Below are 20,871 nucleotides of genomic sequence, written 5' to 3'. Positions count from 1 at the left end.
CCAGGGCCGCAGATGGCCCCAGCTCCCCATGGGATCCTGGGGAGGGCAGGCTGGGAGTGATTGGGGCTTGGCTCCTGTGGATGCAACATGATGTGATGATGTCATTCTGTTATCCAACAAGAAATTTATATCTATATATAATACTACTCACACTCAGTCCATGGTAAATATTTTTCCTTCTTCCTTTAAGGATCTATAGATGGCATTCTATCAAGAACACAAATTTCAGCCAATTATTAAAGAAAACATTTTTTCTATTTATGACAACCTAATGTGACAAAAAGATTGTTTTGGATTTTTTCCTGGGTTGCCTTTCTTATTCTCTATGTTAAACATGGTATTCAGTTTTGTTTCTGGAAATGGAAGCTCAGAATACCTGATTCTGTCCTGGTTTAGATAAGTAGATGGTACTTTTTTGACAAGTCGCATCAGCACAGGTTGGCAGTAAATGCTCAGTTTGCCCATCCCCATCTGCCAAAAAAAGGGGGAAAAAACAACTTCATCAGCTTACTACTATTTGCAAAACCAAATGTTCTTCAAACAGAAGATTAAATCAACTGTGCATACATTATAGTCTGTAGAAATCTTGATAAAATATAAAAATTAGATAAGTGTCAAGAAAAATCAGAATATTTGACATACTTAATCTTGTCAACATGTCATCTGGTTTGACTTTTGTTTGAAGGTGCAAATACATTTCTCTTTGTTAAAGGAATTTAATTTTGAGCCATTATGCAGTTTCAAACCTTAAATGTAAAAGTACATTTTAACAGAATGAATAAAAGAGTAATTGACATTGTCCTTGTGGTTTGCTTTTGAGAACGGCTGGTTTATACAACAGTCCATTTTAACAAAAATGCATTTCATTTTTTAAGTGATTTGTGCTGTGGAGGGAGCACTGGACAGACAGACATGCAAAAGCTTTTGTATATCTAAACACCTGCGGGGGGGTGGGTGGGAGGGAGAGTACTCAAGTTACCTAGTTACAACAGACAGCTGCTCTTTGACCTCTTGCACAAGGTAAGTCTGTATTCACATAGTTCAAGAAAGTCACTTTTAGCACATTTGAGCCATACATTTCCAAGCATGTAAAAAAAAATTATCCCTATTTTACATATTTAAATGAAGATTATATAACTGCCCTATGAAAGTTACCATGAGATCTAGAGGCTAAATTGAGCAAATAGTGTAGCATGTAAATATGTGTACAGAACTCCAGATAGCTATCTTACAGACTTACAAGACAGAAACTTTACAAAGGCATACCACTTATACTTCCTTGGTGCTGGCAGAATGAGCTGTAAGAATTTGGAGCATGAACATCCAACTAACAGAACATGTCTCAATGCATAGTCTAATTCACTAAGACAATTGCTTTCTGCTGATCTTCAAAAGACTGCTGACTCCCAGACACCCTAATCGTACCCAAATAAAAACTCAAGGCGCACAGTAAAATACCTGTTAAATACTACAACATTATTTACAAACTGGAGCCTGATAAATCTAAGAATGTAAAAAATTAAGAGAATTTAGCTATTTGACTGACCATAAATCATATTGCTACAGATGTAATTTAATATGCATTAAAAAAGAACAATTCTAATAATTGAATTACATCTCTTTACAAAAACCTAAACATCTTTACATCTATGGGTACGTCTAGACTACAGGGTTTTGTCGACAGAAGTTTTGTCGACAGATACTGTCGACAAAGTTGTCGACAAAGAGCGTCTAGACTACATCCAGTTCTGTCGACAAAGCAAGCTGCTTTGTCGACATAACAGTGTGGACGCAAAGGACAGTGTAGATGCAATAATGCCTTCTATCGACAGAACTCTGTCAACAAAAGGCGTTATTCCTCGTAGAATGAGGTTTACATACGTCGACAAAACTGCTGAATTTTGTCGATGTTATGTCGACATAACTCAAAGGCAGTGTGGACGCAGGTATAGTTTTGTCGACAAAAGTCCACTTTTGTCGACAAAACCCTGCAGTCTAGACACACCCTTAGAGATGAATAGATACAAATGGTAGCAAGTGCTGGAGCCTTTCATTATGTAATTAAGATTATTTAGCTGGAAATATTCTTTATTAAGAAAATATTTAATAGAATAGCAGTCTGGGAAGGATTTATTTACATATTTACCTCACCAGTGCCATATTTTAATCATGCATGAAAAGTTTATATTTACATTTTCAAATAAGTAAATAGAGTTCTCCATAGGGCAGCAAAAGGATTGTCCTGGATGTGCAGAAAGAAAGACAAAACACCAGTAATGTGGTTTAACTAGGCTATAATTTTGTTCACTTACTTCAACTGAAAACTATCTAGCAGTTAAGTTTTATGGGAAGCCCTCCTTCATGATAGAAAGCTGCTATTAGCACCACTTCTCACAGGGCCCCAGGCCACGGCTGGGACCCCATTGCCATCCTCTCATATACAGTTGGATCTGTTCTACACATTGGGAGCTCCAACCCCATACACCCCAGCTTCCTTAGGAGAAAGCAACCTTCTAAGTACACTTCCAATTACAGTTTATCTGGGAACATACATCTCACATGCCACCTGGAGGTGCTAGCAATCAGCATGGCTGCCTCCCCTTACCCCAAGCCTGGTTTTCATCTAGTTAGCAATTCTCTCCTTGGCTTCAGCCAAAAATATATCCACTACGATCAGACAGAAATACCACCCATCTTCCCTGAATAAGTCAGGGAATTAAGTATGATATCTTTTGGGACATCCCCAATCCTTCCTGGTTATGCACAAATTTAGGCACTTTCTGATTCACTCATCTGGCATGGTCAACCTCAGGAGGCCGGATGGTTCCCAAGTATACCTTCTATTGAAGCATTTCATACCAGTTCACAATTAGTCTTAGGAAAAGGTTTTAGATCTGCCCTACATCTCTTTTTGCCCATTTACAAGATCCCAATCTGTTTTATCTCAGGTGTATAATTATTATTTCAGATGAGTGCTTCATGGCTTTTAATCTGTCATTTTAAACTAATAAGTATAACACAATAAGATTTTATATCCATTATTTCTGAACCCCATAGTCACCAGAGAGAACGTGGGAAAAGGAAGGTGTAGTGCTCCAGAAATTTGTAATGTGAAGTGTAAAAGGAAATTCTATTGAGAGTGGCTTAGTTAAGGGGGAAATTCTGAGAAAAAATATAATTTTCTGCACACAGGAATCTGTTTATATACAGGATTTGGAGAGGGTGTAAAATTAGGCTTTATCATTCTAAGAAAAAAGCAAAGCAGAAGAACAACATTCCATAATGGCTACTAATGTTTGGATCATATCCCCCCAAATATCTTTTAGCGCATGGGAGGAGAGAGGGAAGCAAAATAACAACCCAAAAACCTAATATTCTACTAAAGTACAAAATGTACACATACAAAAAACCCACTCCAAAACAAAATAAAATCTATCCCTCCTCACCTCAAATCAAATAAAAAGTGTTTTCACATGAACAAGATTAAATATACATGCAATAATACATAGGACACACAGTGAAGACTTTAATTTCCTTTCACATTTATTACACAAAAATGATTATAGCTCTAGAAAACAGGACCTGTGAGAGAAGACTGAAAGAATTGGAATTGTATAGTTTGTAAAAGAGAAGACTGAGACCGGACAAGACAGCAGCTTTCAAATACCTGAAAGGGTGTTAAAAAGAGAAGGGAGAAAAAATTATACTCTTTAACTTCTGATAACAGGAAAAGAAGCAATGGGCTTAAACTACAGCAAGGGAAGTTTAAGTTGGGCATTAGGAAAAACTTCCTGTCAGAGTGGTTAAACACTGGAAACAATTGCCTAGGGAAGTTGTGGAATCTCTATCATTGGAGATCTTTAAGAGCATGTTAGATACATAGCTATCAGGCATGATCTAAGATCAGTGTTTCTTAAACTGTGTTCTATGGCACACTAGTGTGCTGCAGAGAAAAACAGAATTCAAAATGGTCACCCTTAAAGGGACAGGCAATCTTTTTTTTTGGCTCAATTTTTTCCCTGACCCTCCTCTGACGACGACTTTTTTTTTTTTTTTCTCAACAAAAAATCCTTGGTGTTCCTCATAAAAAAAAAATTGTCTGGTGTTCCTTGGTCTTAAAAAGTTTAAGAAACACTGATCTAGATGAGCGTTTCCCAATCCCTGATCCACTGCCAGGCTGCAGCTCTCTGGCTGTCAGGCCATGATGGCTTTGAGGGCTAGGGTACACTGCTTCTGCTGGGAGAGGCGTGTCCTGTCCTGCCTCTCAGCTAACCAGCACTGGGCTGGGGCAGAGTCTCTTCCTGGACATGGAACAGCACTGCGCTGCATGGTGGGAGGGCTACACAGAGCCCAGCACAGCAACTTTAGGGCAGCCATGACCTGAACTAGGCAAGGAGGCAGGGAATGCACTGTGGGCTTCGGGGACAGAGCTAGTGCTGGGGACATCTGAGGAAAGGGCTAGTTCTAGGAAGCTCTAAAGGATGGGGGACTCTAAAAGGCAGAGGGTTTACATTGGGGACCACTGGGGCATCTGGGGTGAGGAGCTGGCACGGGGGGGGGGCTATGTGGATGGGGCTAATATTGGGGACTGGGGCAGGCACTGGGGAATACGGTGGGGGGGCTCTAAGTGGTGGGGCGACTAGCACTGGAACGGTTGGGTGCAGGAGTCTGGGGTCAGTGTCTGGCACTGGGGGGTAGTGGAGGGGTGAGGCGTTCTAGGGGGCTAGAGCTGGCTCTGGGGCCGGGGCTCTTGGCAAGCTGGTAACATTTTATTTGCATAATGAATATGCAAACATGCAACTAAAATGTTACTGCTCTGCCAAAAATTTCCTGGTCCTTGGTGTGATGGGGGGACTCACCCCCGCACTAGCGGACGCGGGATCCGCAGCCCCGCGCGGAGTGTCAGCTGGCGCCGGGAAGCCAGTGCCGCGCGGCGGGGCAGCCAGCAGGGTCGGGGGAAGCCGGCACGGCTGGCAGGCATGCGCCCGGCAGTCCAGAGGCTAGCGGGCGGGTTTTAGGACCCAGGAAGCCGGCGGCGGCCCCGGGAAGGTCAGGGGCCGGAGGAACGCCGAGCGGGGAATTTAAAAGCGGGGAGGTGAGCAGAGAGGAGGGGAGATTCTGCTCTCAGCCTCCTCCGCAGGACCGACCGCGAGACCAGCTGGGGGCACAGCCAGGAGAGGACGCGGAGGGAAGGCGACCGATGCGGGCGGCCAGGGCGGCACGGAGAGAGCCGATGGGGAGCCCTGCAGTAGTGGCGTCGACGGACCAGCCAGCGATCCGGAGCAGCGGCGCAGCGGACAGGGCGCAAAAGGAAGACTCCGGTGGGATTGGCGGGGACGCGAGGAAAGGACTGTTAGGAGTGGACCGTGGGAACAGCGCATTAGAAGCCGGGGGCAGGAAAGGGTCGGGGTAGTGACCCTCGAATGGCAGGGTACCCCAGGGCCCCTAGCAGGCCACCCGGTTACACTCGGTATAAAAAAAGGTTGGGAATCACTAACCTAGATTGGGGTGGGAAACCTTTTTGGGGTTGGGGTCCTCATGTTCCCCTCTCACATCAGAGCCTAGAAAGGCCCCGGCTAGTAGATTTTGTGCGCGCCAGCCCCACTGGGGATGGAGAGGATTGGAGCACCAGCATGGGCTCTCCAGTGCTGGAGTGGGAGCCCTGAGCCTCAGGGGCTGGATCCAGGCAAGCTGGGCCGCATCTGGTCCACGGGCCTTAGGTTCCCCACCTATGATCTAGATGGTGTGTGTCCTGTCGTGAGGGCAGGGGATTGGACTTGATGAACTCTCAAGGGTCCTTCCAGTTCCATAATTCTATGATTTAAGACAGTGTGAATTGAATCAACACTGTGTCCTATATGTTCCTTGAATTAAAATAACTAATGGAAAAAAGAAAACCAGAAAAATGCTTGTTTTAAATTGTTAGACACGCATTTTTAATTACTGGACACTAGCCAGAACTAGAAACTTAGATCTTAATCTCTTCTAATTTTTTTGTTTGGGGGACTGGCAACCGTCTGCTGATACATTTTGGTTGTCTCATTAAAATTTGAAGGTATTTTTATTGGTGTTTGATTCTAGTTTTGAAATCATCAAAATTTCATCCAATGAGATTTCAATCCAAAACTGAAAAAAAAGCTCAGTCTGAGTTGTAGCTTTAATTCATTTTGGAGCCCCAATTTTAACCTAAACATTTTATTGATTTGAAATGCACTATGTTCTGTCCACTATTTTAACTTGAATATGAAAGACTAATCTTAGCCCTTCACAATACTGTTCCCTAATTCACAATACAGTTTTAACCCTTAGTGTCGAGATACAGGTACAATTTTACATAAAAGAATGGCCACACATACATATCATTTGCAAATGCATGCTTATCTAAATTATAAGTATGTTAAACTTTGATTAATCAGCTAATTGAGTAGTCATGGAATTTCCCCACTGTGCCTCTGCCTTTTCAACTCAAGTAGTCCCTCCTCACCCCAAGGCAAACTAAGCAAATGTTGAAAGGGACAGAACCAAGATGAGCAAGAAAAATAGGATGAACTTGGAATAAGACTGTTTCTCAATAAACCTTACAGAAAAAAAAAGAGATAAAACAGAAGTGTGGAGTTACAGTTTTGGTACTACCAGGCAATGTCACACAAATCTGATTGTTCATGACAAATGTTCACACTTGCACTGAAGTGGCTCAAATCTTTTCATTTTACCCTAACGTTAGACTTGAGAGGAAAATAACCATGTCTGATGTTAGAGTTAGAAAAGGAAAGTTATAAAGTTTATAATCTACTATAAAAACAAAACACAATATTACTGTAGCCTAAACATACCATATTCTAAACCAAAACCAAACAATTTCCAGAAAATACTTCCTAGTCACTTTTATTAGATTCACTGCTCTGCTGGTGTCTAGCATCCCAGTAACTTATACATCTTAATTTAGGCATAGTCCTGTCAGCTAAATTATAATGGTGACACAAGGATCTGTGTGATTTCCTCTGTAACAGCAAAGAAATTGCTGCACCATCTATTTTATTTTTTCCCCTTGATGCTGTAGCAAAAGATAGTCATTCAGCATTGGCATAAACTCTTGTAATATAACTGAAATCCTGTCCATTCCCCTGAACTTAACATTGGCATGTGACATCCTTTAATTTCAATGGGTTTACACAAGGGTAAATGAAAAGAAATTTGGTCCAAAATGATGTGTGGTTCCACAGAAACCCTGCCTCAGTGTAAAGATGCCTTAAGTGCTTTCCAATCTGTACCCAGAATAAAGTTGGACACTTCTGGAAATCACACTATGTGATCATATAACTGAAGTCTAGGTCATAAAGCACACACACAGTGGGCCACAGATGAGGTTAAGAGGAACAAAGTTAGGTCTTCCTTGGGAACTTTAGGAGCTATGATCACAATTCTTTTACTTTAAGTACGTACTTGGACTAGTTACACCTCAATCTTACTTTTGCCTCTCAAGTTCACACCTTTCTGAAATACCTGAGTGATTACTATTCACAACCTATTCCAAATATGTTAGTTGAAAGCAAAAATTTTTGGCATCTGCTTAAAAAACAAAAGAAAACAAAAAACCACGCAACAACTAGGGGGCTGTGCCCTCTGCTCACTGCACTCACCAACCCCACTCTTGTCAGGGGGTAGGGGGAGTAAGCAACCCCATCTCTCCCCCGGGTCACTGGGGAGGGCCAGGTTACAGCCATGCCAGCCTGAGCCGCTGCTTCTCTCTCCCCCTGTGGTCAGCCTGGGCCCCTTCTCTCCTGCAGTCAGCCTGGGCCCCTTCTCCCTTCCCCCTCCCACTGCCACCACCACCAGCCCAGGCCCCTTCTCCCTCCTCCTCCCAGCCCCTGCCACACCAGCCCAGGCTCCTTCTCTCTCCCGTACTGTGCCAGCCTAGGCCCCCTTCTCCTTCCTCCCCCTGGTCCAGCCAGCCCAGGCCTTCCTTCTCCCTGACCCCTTCTCCCTCCCCCCCCAGCCCTTTTTCACCCCCTCAATCCTAATACACACCCTGCCGGATGCAGTGCACACCAGACCCAGCTCTAACTAACGGCTGGGGAGGCGCAGGGGTACTTGTCCGCCCCATGTGAGGCGCAGGTAGTGCCATGTGCACACAGTGTTCTGCAGCCTGCTAATATGGGGAAAGCAGAAGCATGGCGGGACTGTTGTCCTGACCTCTCCCCCAGGCAGTCCCACTTACACTGCTCACTGCTTCAGCATCGCCCACAGAGTCCAGAGCAACCTGTCTGCCTGCCGAGAGAGAAGGGAAGGAACAGACAGGTTGGTGAAGCAGCTCCCACAGGTGGCTCGGGGTGCTCTGGCAGCTGCGGTAAATGAAGCCTCTAGTGAGGGGGTAAGTGTCCGTGGAGGCAGATGGACTCCAGAGAGTTGGGCACTGTTCTCCGACTCCCCAAGAGCCTGGTGGCGGGAGAGCCCCCAAGAGCCCATTGCTGGCACATAAGTCTGGCTGGGAGCTCCTCCCCTAGCGCCTGTCCCCAGGCTGCTGTCCTGAGCATCATACCCTCCCTGCACCCTGCCCTGGACCATCATGGCTGCAATGTGGGGTCTGCCAGCTACTGTGCCACGTTTCTTGGCACTGAAAGCCCTGTGGGGTGGGGGTGGAGGAAGGGAAGTAGGGACTTGATTTAAAATCTCAATTCCAAGTGGTGAGGGGAAGCAGTGAGGTCAGGATCAAGCTGGGAGAGAGGGAAGAGGGAGAGAAGGAGGAGGCATCATGACACCATTGTCATCCACGGGAAAAACTTTTTTGTATATAGACACACTAAACAAACACAAGTCGAATTGGACTACAACGTAATTGCAGCTGGTATCTTAGATACGGCAAAATAGTCTTTCCCTGAGAACCTTCTGTTCTCTTTGTCCTTATGGATATAGATTCTAAAAAAAACCCTGTTTTGTGCTGCCTAGCTCACATCTCACAAATAGCAAAGAATACAAATATACCCTTCTCTAAGTTCTTTACAGAGATGTGAAAGAAAGAAAAATTCCCCCAAGTACCAGAACGAAAGCTGGTTGTTCTCCTGTATGCAAGAAAGACTATGCATTTGGTTCTGAAAGTCATAGATATGGACGTGTTATTTCCATTTAACTGCAGCTATTTTAATACAGTTTTATATATATTAGGTCAGATTTATTGTACTCTGTATATGGTTTAGTCTCATTTTTCTAAACCCTGACACTTTGTACACTAGCTTCATCCTCCTTCACTTTCTAAAATTTTAAGAACCTTAAAAAAAAATTGAGGTAAAAATCTTGTGACAATGCATCAAAAAGGGACCACCCACAGTACTGAGCTTTATATTCAGACAAAATACACGTTAGTGGTTGCTGATTATCTTAAATCTTTTTTCTAAAACTGTATACGAGATGTGAATTTCAACATCTCAAGCAGATGTAAAGAGCTTTTATGGCTGTCTCAAGGAACTCCAGGCATTACAGAACTCCATGGCTTTCTTGTCTTTAGCAGAAAATCATTTCTGCTTCTCTAAAGTCCCTGACTACATCTTTCCAAGGAAACTGTACTAGCATCCTGATAGCAGGGACAGCATTTAACCACTGCTCAACTGAGAGCTGCAAACAAGAGTTCTCTGAGCAGCAAGGGCAAGGCCTAACAACTAACCTTGTGCCATAGCTGAAATGGTGAGATTTTAAAGGAACAGAAAATTAACTGTAACTTAAAAAAGAAGAAAAGAAGGGATGCACGTATAAAAAGATAGATATAGGACACGAGTTTCTGCTAAACAGGCTAGATTTAGTTTGACCATTGCTGAAACAGATGGCACAAGCCTATCTGCATAACATGAAACATCCAATGTTCTACATGTAGCTGACCACTTCGGGTTGCCAGGTCTCCAGTTTTCGGCTGGAAAACCTGATTAAGAAGGGATCCTAGAAGCAATGCACATCAGAGCTCCCTTCTAGTCTTTGCATTGCACAGCTTCCAGGAAACAGCCAGCATGTTTGGCTAGGCTTAGGGTTAGCTAAGTGATTCCACGTATTGCTGTCACCCTCCAACTCCACTTGCAGGCACAACTCCCATTGGCCAGGGCAGGGCAGTGAACAAATTAGCAAGAATTATGAGCTTTCAGCAGGTAGCTGTTGAGGGGTTATGGCACACATCTTCCCACTGCTGCTGGACCTCTTCCCATTGCGCGCCTTTTGTAGCGAGGCTTGAACCATGCTGTGTGCCTCTGTGGCCTGTCGCCAACATTGCTGTCATTCAGGGATTCCCATCTTGGAGTGTTGGGAATAGGGTTGCTGGAGTGGAAGGGAGATGAACAGGACTACCCTTCTCAGGATAGGATGACCATATTTCCCTATGCCAAGTATGGGATACCTGATAAAATTGTTCTGATTTAAGTGGGTTCAACAGCAATCAGTCCGCACAAACATTCAAAATAGCATTAAATTCACCGAGCCCCCATCCCCATAAGGATGTACGCAACACTGAGTAAATCCTCTAACTAATAGGTAAAAAATTGAAAATATATATTTACAATTAAGTGGTTACTGCTGTTTAAAAGCACCTGCCTTGTCCTCAGCTTGCTGTCCTCCACAGTGTAATGCTTCTTGTGGACTGTATTTGTCACGCAAATCAATTTTTCAAAGGATCCACTTGTTTTTTAGCAATTTGCCATAAAATGTAGCAGTCTAGGTCAAAATTCACTCTCAGAAACAGAATATCCTTCCGTTGAGATGTGATTTTTTGTTAGGTGACCAAACTGTATTCATTACCAAAACAACATGTTTGAAGGGGCTGTGGTGCCCAGCAAACACAAAATGAACTCAATGGCCTTTGCCGGATCTGAGTATTCTATTGTTTTATCGTCCCTCTTTTGAAAAACATTCCACCGCCTTTCAGAAATGGGGGTTTTCTGAGTGTTCCAGTCAGACATGTGACAGGATAGGATTAGTTGTGCATTTGTCCGTTTGTCAAAAATTTGGTTCTTATCTATTCTCATCTCATCTAGGGTTGGAATTCAGTGTGGGAAGAGCCACTGAGGATCAACATTTCAGCCCCAGAGCAGGTGCCAGGGCCCAAGGGGTCCAAAAAGGCCACTGCGGATGTGGGGGCCAGGTTTGCTGTGGATGGTCGCGGCGGTGTCGGGAATGGGACCCGTGAGTCGAGGACGCCCCCGAGGACCCTGAACGGATGGAAGTTGCGTCCGAGTCTGACGAGTAATCGGACTCCGGCCAGGGCGGAGCCGATGAAGAGTGCGGGGCAAACCTAGCCATGGACTCTGGCTTGCCCGCATGAGTACGGCGGGGACGGACGAGTTGCGGCACCGGGGGACCCATGCCCGGTACTGGGAGACTTGACGCCGCTGGATGCGGCACCAGGATGCCGATGCCCGGTGCCAGGAGAGACATCGCCAGCAGTTGCGACACCAGGGTGCCCAGGCCCGGTGCCGGAAGAGTAGACGCTGCTGGTTGCGAAACCGGGGTGCTGATGCCCGGTGCCGGGAGAGAAGTCGCCAGCAGTTGCGGCACCTGGGTGCCCAGGCCTGGTGTCGGAAGAGTAGACGCTGCTGGTTGCGGTACCGGGGTGCCGAGGCCCGGTGCCGAGAGAGTGGCCGCCAGCAGTTGCGGCACCGGGGTGCTTAGGTCCGGTGCCGCAACTGTTGTTGCTGACTGTGGCACTGGGGTGCTTAGGCCTGGTGCCGGCAGGAACGGTGTCGATAGCCGCGGTACTGGGGTGCCCAAGCCCGGTGCCGGGAGAGTTATTGCTGGCGTACGCGGTACCGGGGAACCCAGGCCGGGTACCGGACACGGCGCTGTGGGAGCAGCTGATGGCTGGGGCGCTGGCGAAGACCACAGGGTCGGTGCCGGCGTTTGTGTCGGCGCGGAGATGGACGCCGATTCCAGGAGGCCAGGTGCCGTGGAAGAGAGCGGTGCCAAAGTGGACACCACATGGCTGTGAGAGTACAGCACCAGAGCCGCCAAACGAGGGGCTGGCAAGGAACTCTGCTGCGCTGAGGGTCGAGCGTGGCCCGAAGCTGAACGGGGCTGGTGACCTGGCGTCGAAAGCCGTGTCGTGGTAGCGATCGGTACTGACCCCACATGGGATGGTCCCGACGCATAAGTCGCCTTAGCATACCAACCCGGGCCATGCAGAGGCAAGGCCGTAGCCAACTCAGCCTCTGGCGAGGGCAACCTCGACCCTTCCGTCTCAACTGACGACGGGAGGGAGGTAGTGAGGCTAATAAGGTCCTGCGCCACTTCAAATGTGTTCGGCGTGGATGGACGGTGAGAAGGCAGGCGCCCGGACTATCAAGACCTCCTTGCCGACTGTGGCGCACCACAGCCCATGTGTGTACCGGTGAGCCGGCACCGCAGTACCTGACCGAGGTAGTCATCTTTGAAGGGGACCTTCCGCAGGACTTCTTCACCCTCTTGGATGGTGGAAAGTGAGACCGGTGCTGGGATCTCGACACGGACGCGCGGTGCCGGTGAGGGGCCTCACGCATGGACGCCGGTGTTCTGTGCACCGTAGGCTGTTCCGGCGGCACCGGTTGTAGCGCTGTCTCCATGAGGAGAAGTTTTAGGCGGGAAACCCTTTCCCTCCTCGTGCGGGGCTTAAAAGACTCTGGGTATGTCTACACTACAGCACTAATTCGAACTAACTTAGTTCAAATTAACTAATTCGAATTAAGCTAATTCGAACTAGTGCATCTAGACCTAAAAACTAGTTCGAATTAGCATTTTGCTAATTCGAACTAGCATGTCCACATTGAGTGGACCCTGAACCGAGGTTAAGGCTGGCCGGAAGCAGTGCCGGCAGGGCATCAGATTAGGACTTAGAGCGTGGAGCTGCTGTCTCAGGCTAGCCGAGGGCTGTGCTTACAGGGAACTGACCCCCACCCCGCACAGACAGTTCTCAGGGGTTCCCCGCTCGCTTGTCTAACTCGATGAGGGATAGCAAAGCAGTCCTGGCTTGGAGTGCCCTGAATGCCCACACTCGGCACATCACAGCACTCGGCCATCAGCCCGGCTGCACTTGCTGCAGGCTGCCATCCGGGGGGGGAGGGTCAATCGGGGGGCTCCAGGACAGCTTCCACCCCAAGGAGCCCGCAGAGCCACCCCAGTCCTCCCCATCGGGGGCTTGTACCCCATTCCTCCCTCACCTCCTTCCACTTACCCCTCCCTAGCCCCCCTTCCTGATGTAAAAAATAAAGGACACGTGTGTTCAAAAATAGAAACTCTCTTTATTTAACAAAACTGGCGGGGAGGGGGATTAACCTCTGGGGAGACTGGGAAAAGGAGGCTGGAAAGGGGAAGAGAGAGGGTGGGGGAGGGGATGGGGAAACCTGGGAGGAGGTAGCTGGAAGGGGGAAGCCAGGGGAAGAAGGAGGAGGGGAAATATCAAACTATGGTATGCCATATCTTCAGTAGTGTGTACTTATGTGGTCTCCTTACCCCAGAAAAAAGATGTTTTGGCCTTGGAAAAGGTTCAGAAAAGGGCAACTAAAATGATAAGGGGTTTGGAACAGGTCCCATATGAAGAAAGGCTAAAGAGACTGGGACTTCTCAGCTTAGAAAAGACGAGACTGAGGGGGGATATGATAGAGGTCTATAAAATCATGAGTGGTGTGGAGAGGGTGCATAAAGAAAAGTTCTTCATTCGTTCCCATAATAGAAGGACTAGAAGACACCAAATGAAATGAATGGGTAGCAGGCTTCAAACTAATAACAGAAAGTTCTTCTTCACAAAGCAAATAGTCAACCTGTGGAACTCCTTGCCGCAGGAGGCTGTGAAGGCTAGAACTATAACAGAGTTTAAAGAGAAGTTAGATAAAGTCATGGAGGTTGGGTCCATGGAGTGCTATTAGCCAGGGGGTAGAAATGGTGTCCCTGGCCTCTGTTTGTGGAAGGCTGGAGATGGATGGCACGAGACAAATGGCTTGGTCACTGTCTTCAGTCCATCCCCTCCAGGGTACCTAGTGTGGGCCACTGTCGGCAGACAGGCTACTGGGCTAGATGGACCTTTGGTCTGACCCAGTACGGCCGTTCTTATGTTTTTATGTTCTAAGCTCAGGGCTCAGGGTCGGTGGTCTCACTGGACCACCTTGATTTTCATTCAAACCTGGTCCTGGGTGGCCAGGCTGGCAACTATCCTGCCCTAGACGGCCACTATCCTGTGCCTAGTGCGGAGGTCGTAGATGAGGTCCATGATGTCCGCAGTAGACCAGGCGGGCGCCCGCCTCTTGCATGCCTCGGGCAGGCTCTTGGGAGCCGCCAGCCTGGTCTCGGGAAGAGGCGGAGGGCTGGGTGGCAGCGGGTGGCTGGCTTGTGCTGTGCCAGGTGCAGGGTCTGTTTAATTGTACAGTTTTGTTTAAAATCTTTTTCGCTGGTAAGGTGAAGGGAACTTGAATCACAAAATCCATTTCCCACATTCAAACTATTACAGCTCCCGGCCTTCTCCTGATGCCTGTTTGTGCCTTGCAGTGAAAATGAACAAATGAGGTTTCAGGAGCTGTGAACAACAGAGGGAGGGAGGGTTGGATGAGTAAGTGAGTGAGTGTCTAGACAGTGGTCCCCAACCTTTTCAGGTTGTCGGGCGCCAGGGGGCGGGGCCGTTCGCCCGCCGGGCACCAGGGGGCGGGGACACTTGCCAGCCCGGGGGCGGCCCCCCCATAGCCACGCGCCCGGGGCCGGCGCCCCCCCTGTAAGCGCCGCGTGCCCGGGGGCGGGGCCGGCGCCGGGGCCAGGGCACGTGCGGCGCCCCCAGGGGCGGGGCCAAGGCCGGCGTAGGCAAGGGCACGCGCGGTGCCCGCAGGGCCAGGGCCGGGGCCGGGGGCAGGACCGGCCATGCGCCCAGGGCTGGCACCTGCCGCACGCCCAGGGGCAGGGCCAGCCCAGATTGCTCCGCGGGCGCATGTGAAGAGCCCGGCGGGCGCCATGGTGCCCGCAGGCACCGGGTTGGGGACCACGGGTCTAGGGCCTCAGAAATGGGTGGGACATGAGTATTTGGTTTTCTACATTTATAAAGTTGGCAACCTTAAGCTGATGGTTGTGATAAACTGTACCACTACTATCTTTGCTAGTAATAAAAACACAAGGAAAAGCAAAATGCTGAGTACTGTGCTTCTGAATTTTGGTTAAGGGATGTTTTGTTATCAATGTTGGTGAGATCAGACTGTTGAACAAGAAAAAACAGACAAGCGCCATATACTGTATCACTATGAGCTTACTGCTTGCAAGAAAGCAAAAAAATTCACAATTGTGCCAATCCACCTAGCACTATGGAAAAAATAAGTCATGTCAAATTTTTAAAGATGATATTTTTCGTTGTTCCAGCAACTTACACCAAAGTGGCAAATGAGGAGAAAACAGAGAACATCTTCCAGGAGCAGCCACTGATCTGGAACAAAAAAATCACAACTCATGGGCAAAAATCATATTCTTTATGTAGACAAGTAAAAAGTTATTTCAAAAGAGTACGGAGAAAAAAAAGTTAGGGTCCCTATTTTCTTCTCTGCCTATGCTGGTGGAGCATGCAAGGACATAAGGGATCCCTACTGAGAAATGTAAAAGAGAGGATGGAGGGAAATGCAGTATCCATGACATAAGCTGCAGCTCTTCCCTTTCCATCAAAGTAACACCTCCACAGAGATCAGGACGTGTATAGGTGGGTAGCAGAAAGCTGCTTTATGTGGCCTTTTTCCTTTCCAGAAGATGAACCAAGAAGTTAATTCTGATCTGGGCAGCATTATTTTGCTTTTATTCTTGCCTTGTGCTGAGCTACTCTAGAGGAGAACCTGATGGCTTCTAGATAAAGTGGCTAGAGAGTTAATTTATAGAAATATATCTCATGCCAGTGCTTTAGGACTGGAAAAAACTGGCTGCCATTTCAAAGGAAAGAAGTTTTTGTGGATCTTGCAGGAGGAAAGATGGTTTTAAGGGAATGAAGGTTTTAATGGAATTTAAGGCATGCAGAAGAGAAAGAGCAACATAAGATTAGGAGGTGGGTACTCTGGAAGAAAGTGAGACATCCAGGAAGGAAGGAATGGGGAATTTTGGGTAGGAATTTAGAGTCCATTTCTCCCCGAAGTTCACCCAATCCACTTTATAGGAGTCTCTCACCCCCACCTCCATGCTGCTCTCATAATTCCCCCCACCTTCTGAAGGTGGACAAAGAAACCGGATGGGGAGGTGGAATGTAGTACAGTGTGTGGGAGAGCATGAATTATTTCCATAAGCATTTTAGAATACTGAAAGCAAACCCCTTCAACCTACTAGTACAATTATTGCTGTGACTGCAAGTGTCAATTATTTTAAGGGAAAACTCTTTATGAGAATATTTTGTCAAAGAAATGGTAGACATTCACAAAGGTAAGGTTATACAGAAATAAGAAAGTGTCAAGTAAAGTAAGTTTAAAAGCTTAACACTGTGTTGTGGCCTACAGAAAAAGCAAAGATTAAATGTATTTTCAAAACACACACTTCCACGTTGAATCAGTGATTCTGAAACCTGAGTAGTTACCAGCTTGAAAGGTCTCTGCACAATGCCATGACATTTGAAGTGCACCTGTCTTCATGTCCCTAAAACTACTTATCATTTCTTCCTTAATACCACACAGAATTGCAGGATAAAGCCTTTTACATCTTTTAATTCAGGACAATTCCTCCAAGATGTACAAGGTTTCAAACATAAAAGTGTTTCAGCTGGCAACAGGGAAACAGATACCTCCTAGTCACAGAATACCTCCTAGTCACAGTATTTTACTTGGTGCAATTGTATAAAGGGACATATATGTGGTAAAAGGTCACAAGAGCACAGTTGTAATAAAAATGTATCTTACACATATCAATACCATGTGTGTGATTAGAAACCTTTTAAAACCTACTATATAGAGATGTAAATACAAAACTGAAGCCACAACTCCATAATACGATTCTTTGGGCCAGCAGTCCTCAATCCATGTGGTGTGCCTCTTTTTAGGGGCAAAGAACAACATGAGGTGGGGCCTGGATCAACCTCCACAGAGGGCAGGGAGGAAATGTCACCCAGCTTTGATCCTGATTATTGGCCCAGTGCCAGGGGGAATCCTGGCAGCTTGCCCTGCGCTGCACATGGGCCACGCTGAGCTGCAGGCCACAGCCCCAGGCCTCAGGTGAGGCCCTGTCCTCAATCTCCTTATCAATATCTACATACCCTGTTCCTGAAGCTGAAGCCCCACTCTGGACTTCATGGGGGGACCACGTGCAAAAATAAGGGGAGGCACAAGATAAAGTTTGGAAACCCTACCTTAGGCATACAAAACAAGGATAATAAAATTTAGATTTTTTTACTGTATAGGCTTATCATTTACCTCTCATGCAAAATGTAACAGACATGTTGGGTTAAGGACAGAGTTAAATTTATTTAGAGAATCTCAAACATGCATTTCCATACTTTATGATTTGTTTACATTTAAGTATAATTAACTTTGAATATCCATGCCAATTTTTTTATTTTCTCCAAAATCATTCTTCGATGTTTTTTCCTACAAGTAACTGTAATCCCAAAACCATTTTTAACAATCAAATATAAAAGAATATCTAATACCCTTACTTCCTTTAGAATGAATCATAGATATCTCATGAAAGCCTCTGATAACATGAGAGTAACAACTGAAGGATTAATCATTTTTGCTATAGCAACCACTGAATTGTAATTACCATAGTGACAAGGGGAGAGAAGAAAAAAAATAATGAAGAGCTCTTTCTTATTTGGCTGACAAAGTGCTCCAAAGAAGAGTAGCATTCTCTAGTGCACAGCTCTTCTGAGCTTAATCACTACAGATGCCATTTATAGAAACTTTATGTGCCAAAGTATTTTGGATTTTTATTTTTCTTTATTTTTCCTGAGGTCTAGTATATTTCTGATTATGCATTTGCATGCCTCTTTTGCATGCACAACATTGATAACCCTTATTATCGGAGGAATTTGACCTCAGAAATATTGCTAGAACAGTATATGGGCATAGTTGCTATTAAGGCTAAATGTGAATATCTATGATGGTTAGTTATATTAATGATGCATGGTACAAATTTTGCATTAAACAGAATGGTCTCTGCTCTCAATAGCCACTAAGGATGTAGTCGACTATCTGATAAGCAAATGCATTTGCTTATTGAATAGTATTTTGACTAGTTGACTAGTCCATATCCTCCCCCTTTGCTGCCGAGGAAGCAAAGGGGCGGGAGGGATACTTCAAAGTGGCAGCGTTGCACAGTGGTGCTGCCACTTTGAAACCCCCAGGCGGCTTTTCAAAGGGGCAGTCGCTGCACAGCTGATCTACAGATCAGCTGTGCAGGCCTCCCCTTTAAAATGCCACCTGTGTGCCTTTCAAAGGGGCAGCCATGGAGCCTGGGATCGGCTGGAGAGTCCACAACTGATCCCGGGCTCCCCGTGGCATTTCCCCAGAACCTGGGACTCCTCAGATGATCCGGGGAGTCCACAACTGACCCTGGGCTCCCTAGCTGGGGAGTCCACAACTGACCCTGGGCTCCCCAGCTGGGGAGTCCACAACTGACCCTGGGCTCCTAGCGGCATGCAGTGTAGGGCACTGGGGACTCTTGTGCATTTCAAAGCAGGCACCCTTGTGCAGCCCAGAGCCAGCGGAACTCACTGCAGAGTTCTGCATTTCTCCTTTGAAATGGAGGAGTATGTGGAAGGAGGAATGTGGAAGTGCCTATTGAAATTCTATTGACTAGTTAATTAACCACATTTTAACATCCTTAACAGCCACTTCTATAGTTTTTACTTATCCTTTGCATCAATAGCTCAATTTAAGCATGGGGAACTTATTCTAGAACTGCCTGTGTAATAACTCAACAAAAGTCCCTTTAAAGATGTTTCTCTTTTGTAATAGTTAAGGATATCTACATATATGCATTTAGAATTCATGCACATGGAAGGGGTAATGTACAGAAATTATGTCTATGTCCATACATATTTGGAGACAGGAAATCAAAAAAACTTATTAACCTTCTGTATCTGTTGTTCTTTGAGATGAATTGCACATGTTAATTCCAGTCTAGGTATGTGTGCACCCCAACCACAGTCGCCAGAAAGTTTTCCCTCAATGGTACTCATTGGGGCAGCTCTAGCACCCTCGGATAACCCACACCTATAGCAAACGAATTGAGCTGACCCCACTCTCCCCTCAGTTCCATCTTTCTGGAAAACTCTGATGTAGAGGGGAAGGAGCACAGGACATTGAGTGCACATGTGCAACGTCTCAAAAAACAACAGTTGGAAGGTTAGTAACTTTTTTTCTTCTGATAGTGATTACACAATTTTATTCATTCTAGGTGACTGCCAAGTAACTGAATAGATGGACGAATTGGAATTTATTCTACTAGAGAGCAACACCTCCTGCTCACTACACTCGCCAACCCCTTTCTCTGAGGGGCATGCAGCCCCGGCTTTCTCCCCTGGCTGCCAGAAGGGCCATGCTGAGGCGTAACAGCTCTGGCCTGCCCCAGCTCTCACGCCCCAGCCACTGACCCCACCCCCAGCCACCAGGAGAAAGGTTGGGGCTAGGGTTGGCCCAGTTCCCTTCTTCTGGCACTGGGGAGTTAGGTCAGGCTGAGGCTGGCTCAGCTCTCTTTCTCTGGCCACTAGGGGGCTGGGACAGGCTGAGGCTGTGGGTGGCTCGGCTTTCTTCCTAGGGTCGCTGTGGAGCTGGGCTGAGCCAAGACAGGGCTGGCTCTCTCCTGGCTGCCGGGAGGGGCTGGGTCAAGGCTCTTCCTCCCACTCCCTGCCAGCACGGGGGGGGGGGGTGTCCAAAGCAGTCCCAGCCCTGGCTCTTCCCTCCCCCAGGATCTGACCCTAAGGCCACCCAGGCCCCAAAGTTCCCCTTCTCCGAAGCTGCCAACAAGGGCGAGGTTGTGCCTGGCTCTCTCCCTGGAAACCAGGGGAAGGAGGTCTGCTCTGAGGCTTCACCAGGCCCTGTGCTCTCTCTCTAGCTGCTGGGGGAGGGGGGGAATGTTCAGAGGCCTCGCTGGGCTCCACCCTCTCCCCTCGGCTGCCAGGGGGGTGGCAGGGATGCTCCGAGGCCTCACCAGGCAGGGTGCTGGGAGAAAGGGAAGGGAGGGAGGAGGCAGGTGGGACACAGAGTGACACACTGTCATCCAACAGGAAATGTTTATTTTATATATATATATATATAGAATACCAAGTAATGTTATAGTAGAAGGAGAACATGTGCAAAAATGACCAAGTTGCTGTTTTACAAGTGTCCTGAATAGGGATCTGTGCTAAGAATGCCAAGGAGGATGAATGCAACCTTGTGGAATGAGCAGTCAGTAGAGATGTTAGATACCAGGTAACTGAACAGTCGAGTGACCACATGAATTCTTATTGGTTTCTTGACTATTCTATAGTCCCCAGGGGCAGGGCCAGCAGCCAGTATGCTCTGGTCCCACTCCTGAGGAGCCCCCACCATCCCTCTGTATCAGGCTGTTCAAAGAACAGCTCCCCACACAGATTGGCTGCCTGCCACCCCTGCACTGCTGCCTCTGAAACAGCAGTTCCTGTCTACAGGGGGTTAAAACTGCTGCGGGAGGTGGTGGGGTAGGAGAGAGGGGAGGCTGCCTTGAAGAGTTGACTATAATAGAGTTTAAAGAGAAGCTAGATAATTTCATGGAGGTTAGGTCCATAAAAGGCTATTAGCCAGGGGATAAAATGGTGTCCTTGGCCTCTGTTTGTCAGAGGCTGGAGAGAGATGGCAGGAGACAAATTGCTTGATCATTGTCTTTGGTCCACCCTTTCTGGGGCACCTGGTGCTGGCCACTGTCGGTAGACAGGATACTGGGCTAGAAAGACCTTTGGTCTGACCCAGT

General features: G+C 47.0%; 1 protein-coding gene across 2 annotated transcripts in view; it reads right to left on the bottom strand.

The window, feature by feature from the left end:
* Positions 1-20,871, bottom strand: part of ITFG1 (integrin alpha FG-GAP repeat containing 1) — a 214,019-nt gene that overhangs the window by 111,377 nt on the left and 81,771 nt on the right. For both annotated transcript variants that reach the window (XM_075940203.2, XM_006121184.5), the window contains exon 9: positions 377-471. In XM_075940203.2, the coding sequence (XP_075796318.2) occupies positions 377-471 (95 nt within the window). The remainder of the gene's footprint in view (positions 1-376; positions 472-20,871) is intronic.

The sequence above is a fragment of the Pelodiscus sinensis genome, chromosome 12, assembly GCF_052426305.1.
Source record: "Pelodiscus sinensis isolate ZL-2025 chromosome 12, ASM5242630v1, whole genome shotgun sequence".
Taxonomy (NCBI): Eukaryota; Metazoa; Chordata; order Testudines; family Trionychidae; genus Pelodiscus; species Pelodiscus sinensis.
This window is presented reverse-complemented; position numbering and strand designations above follow the sequence as displayed.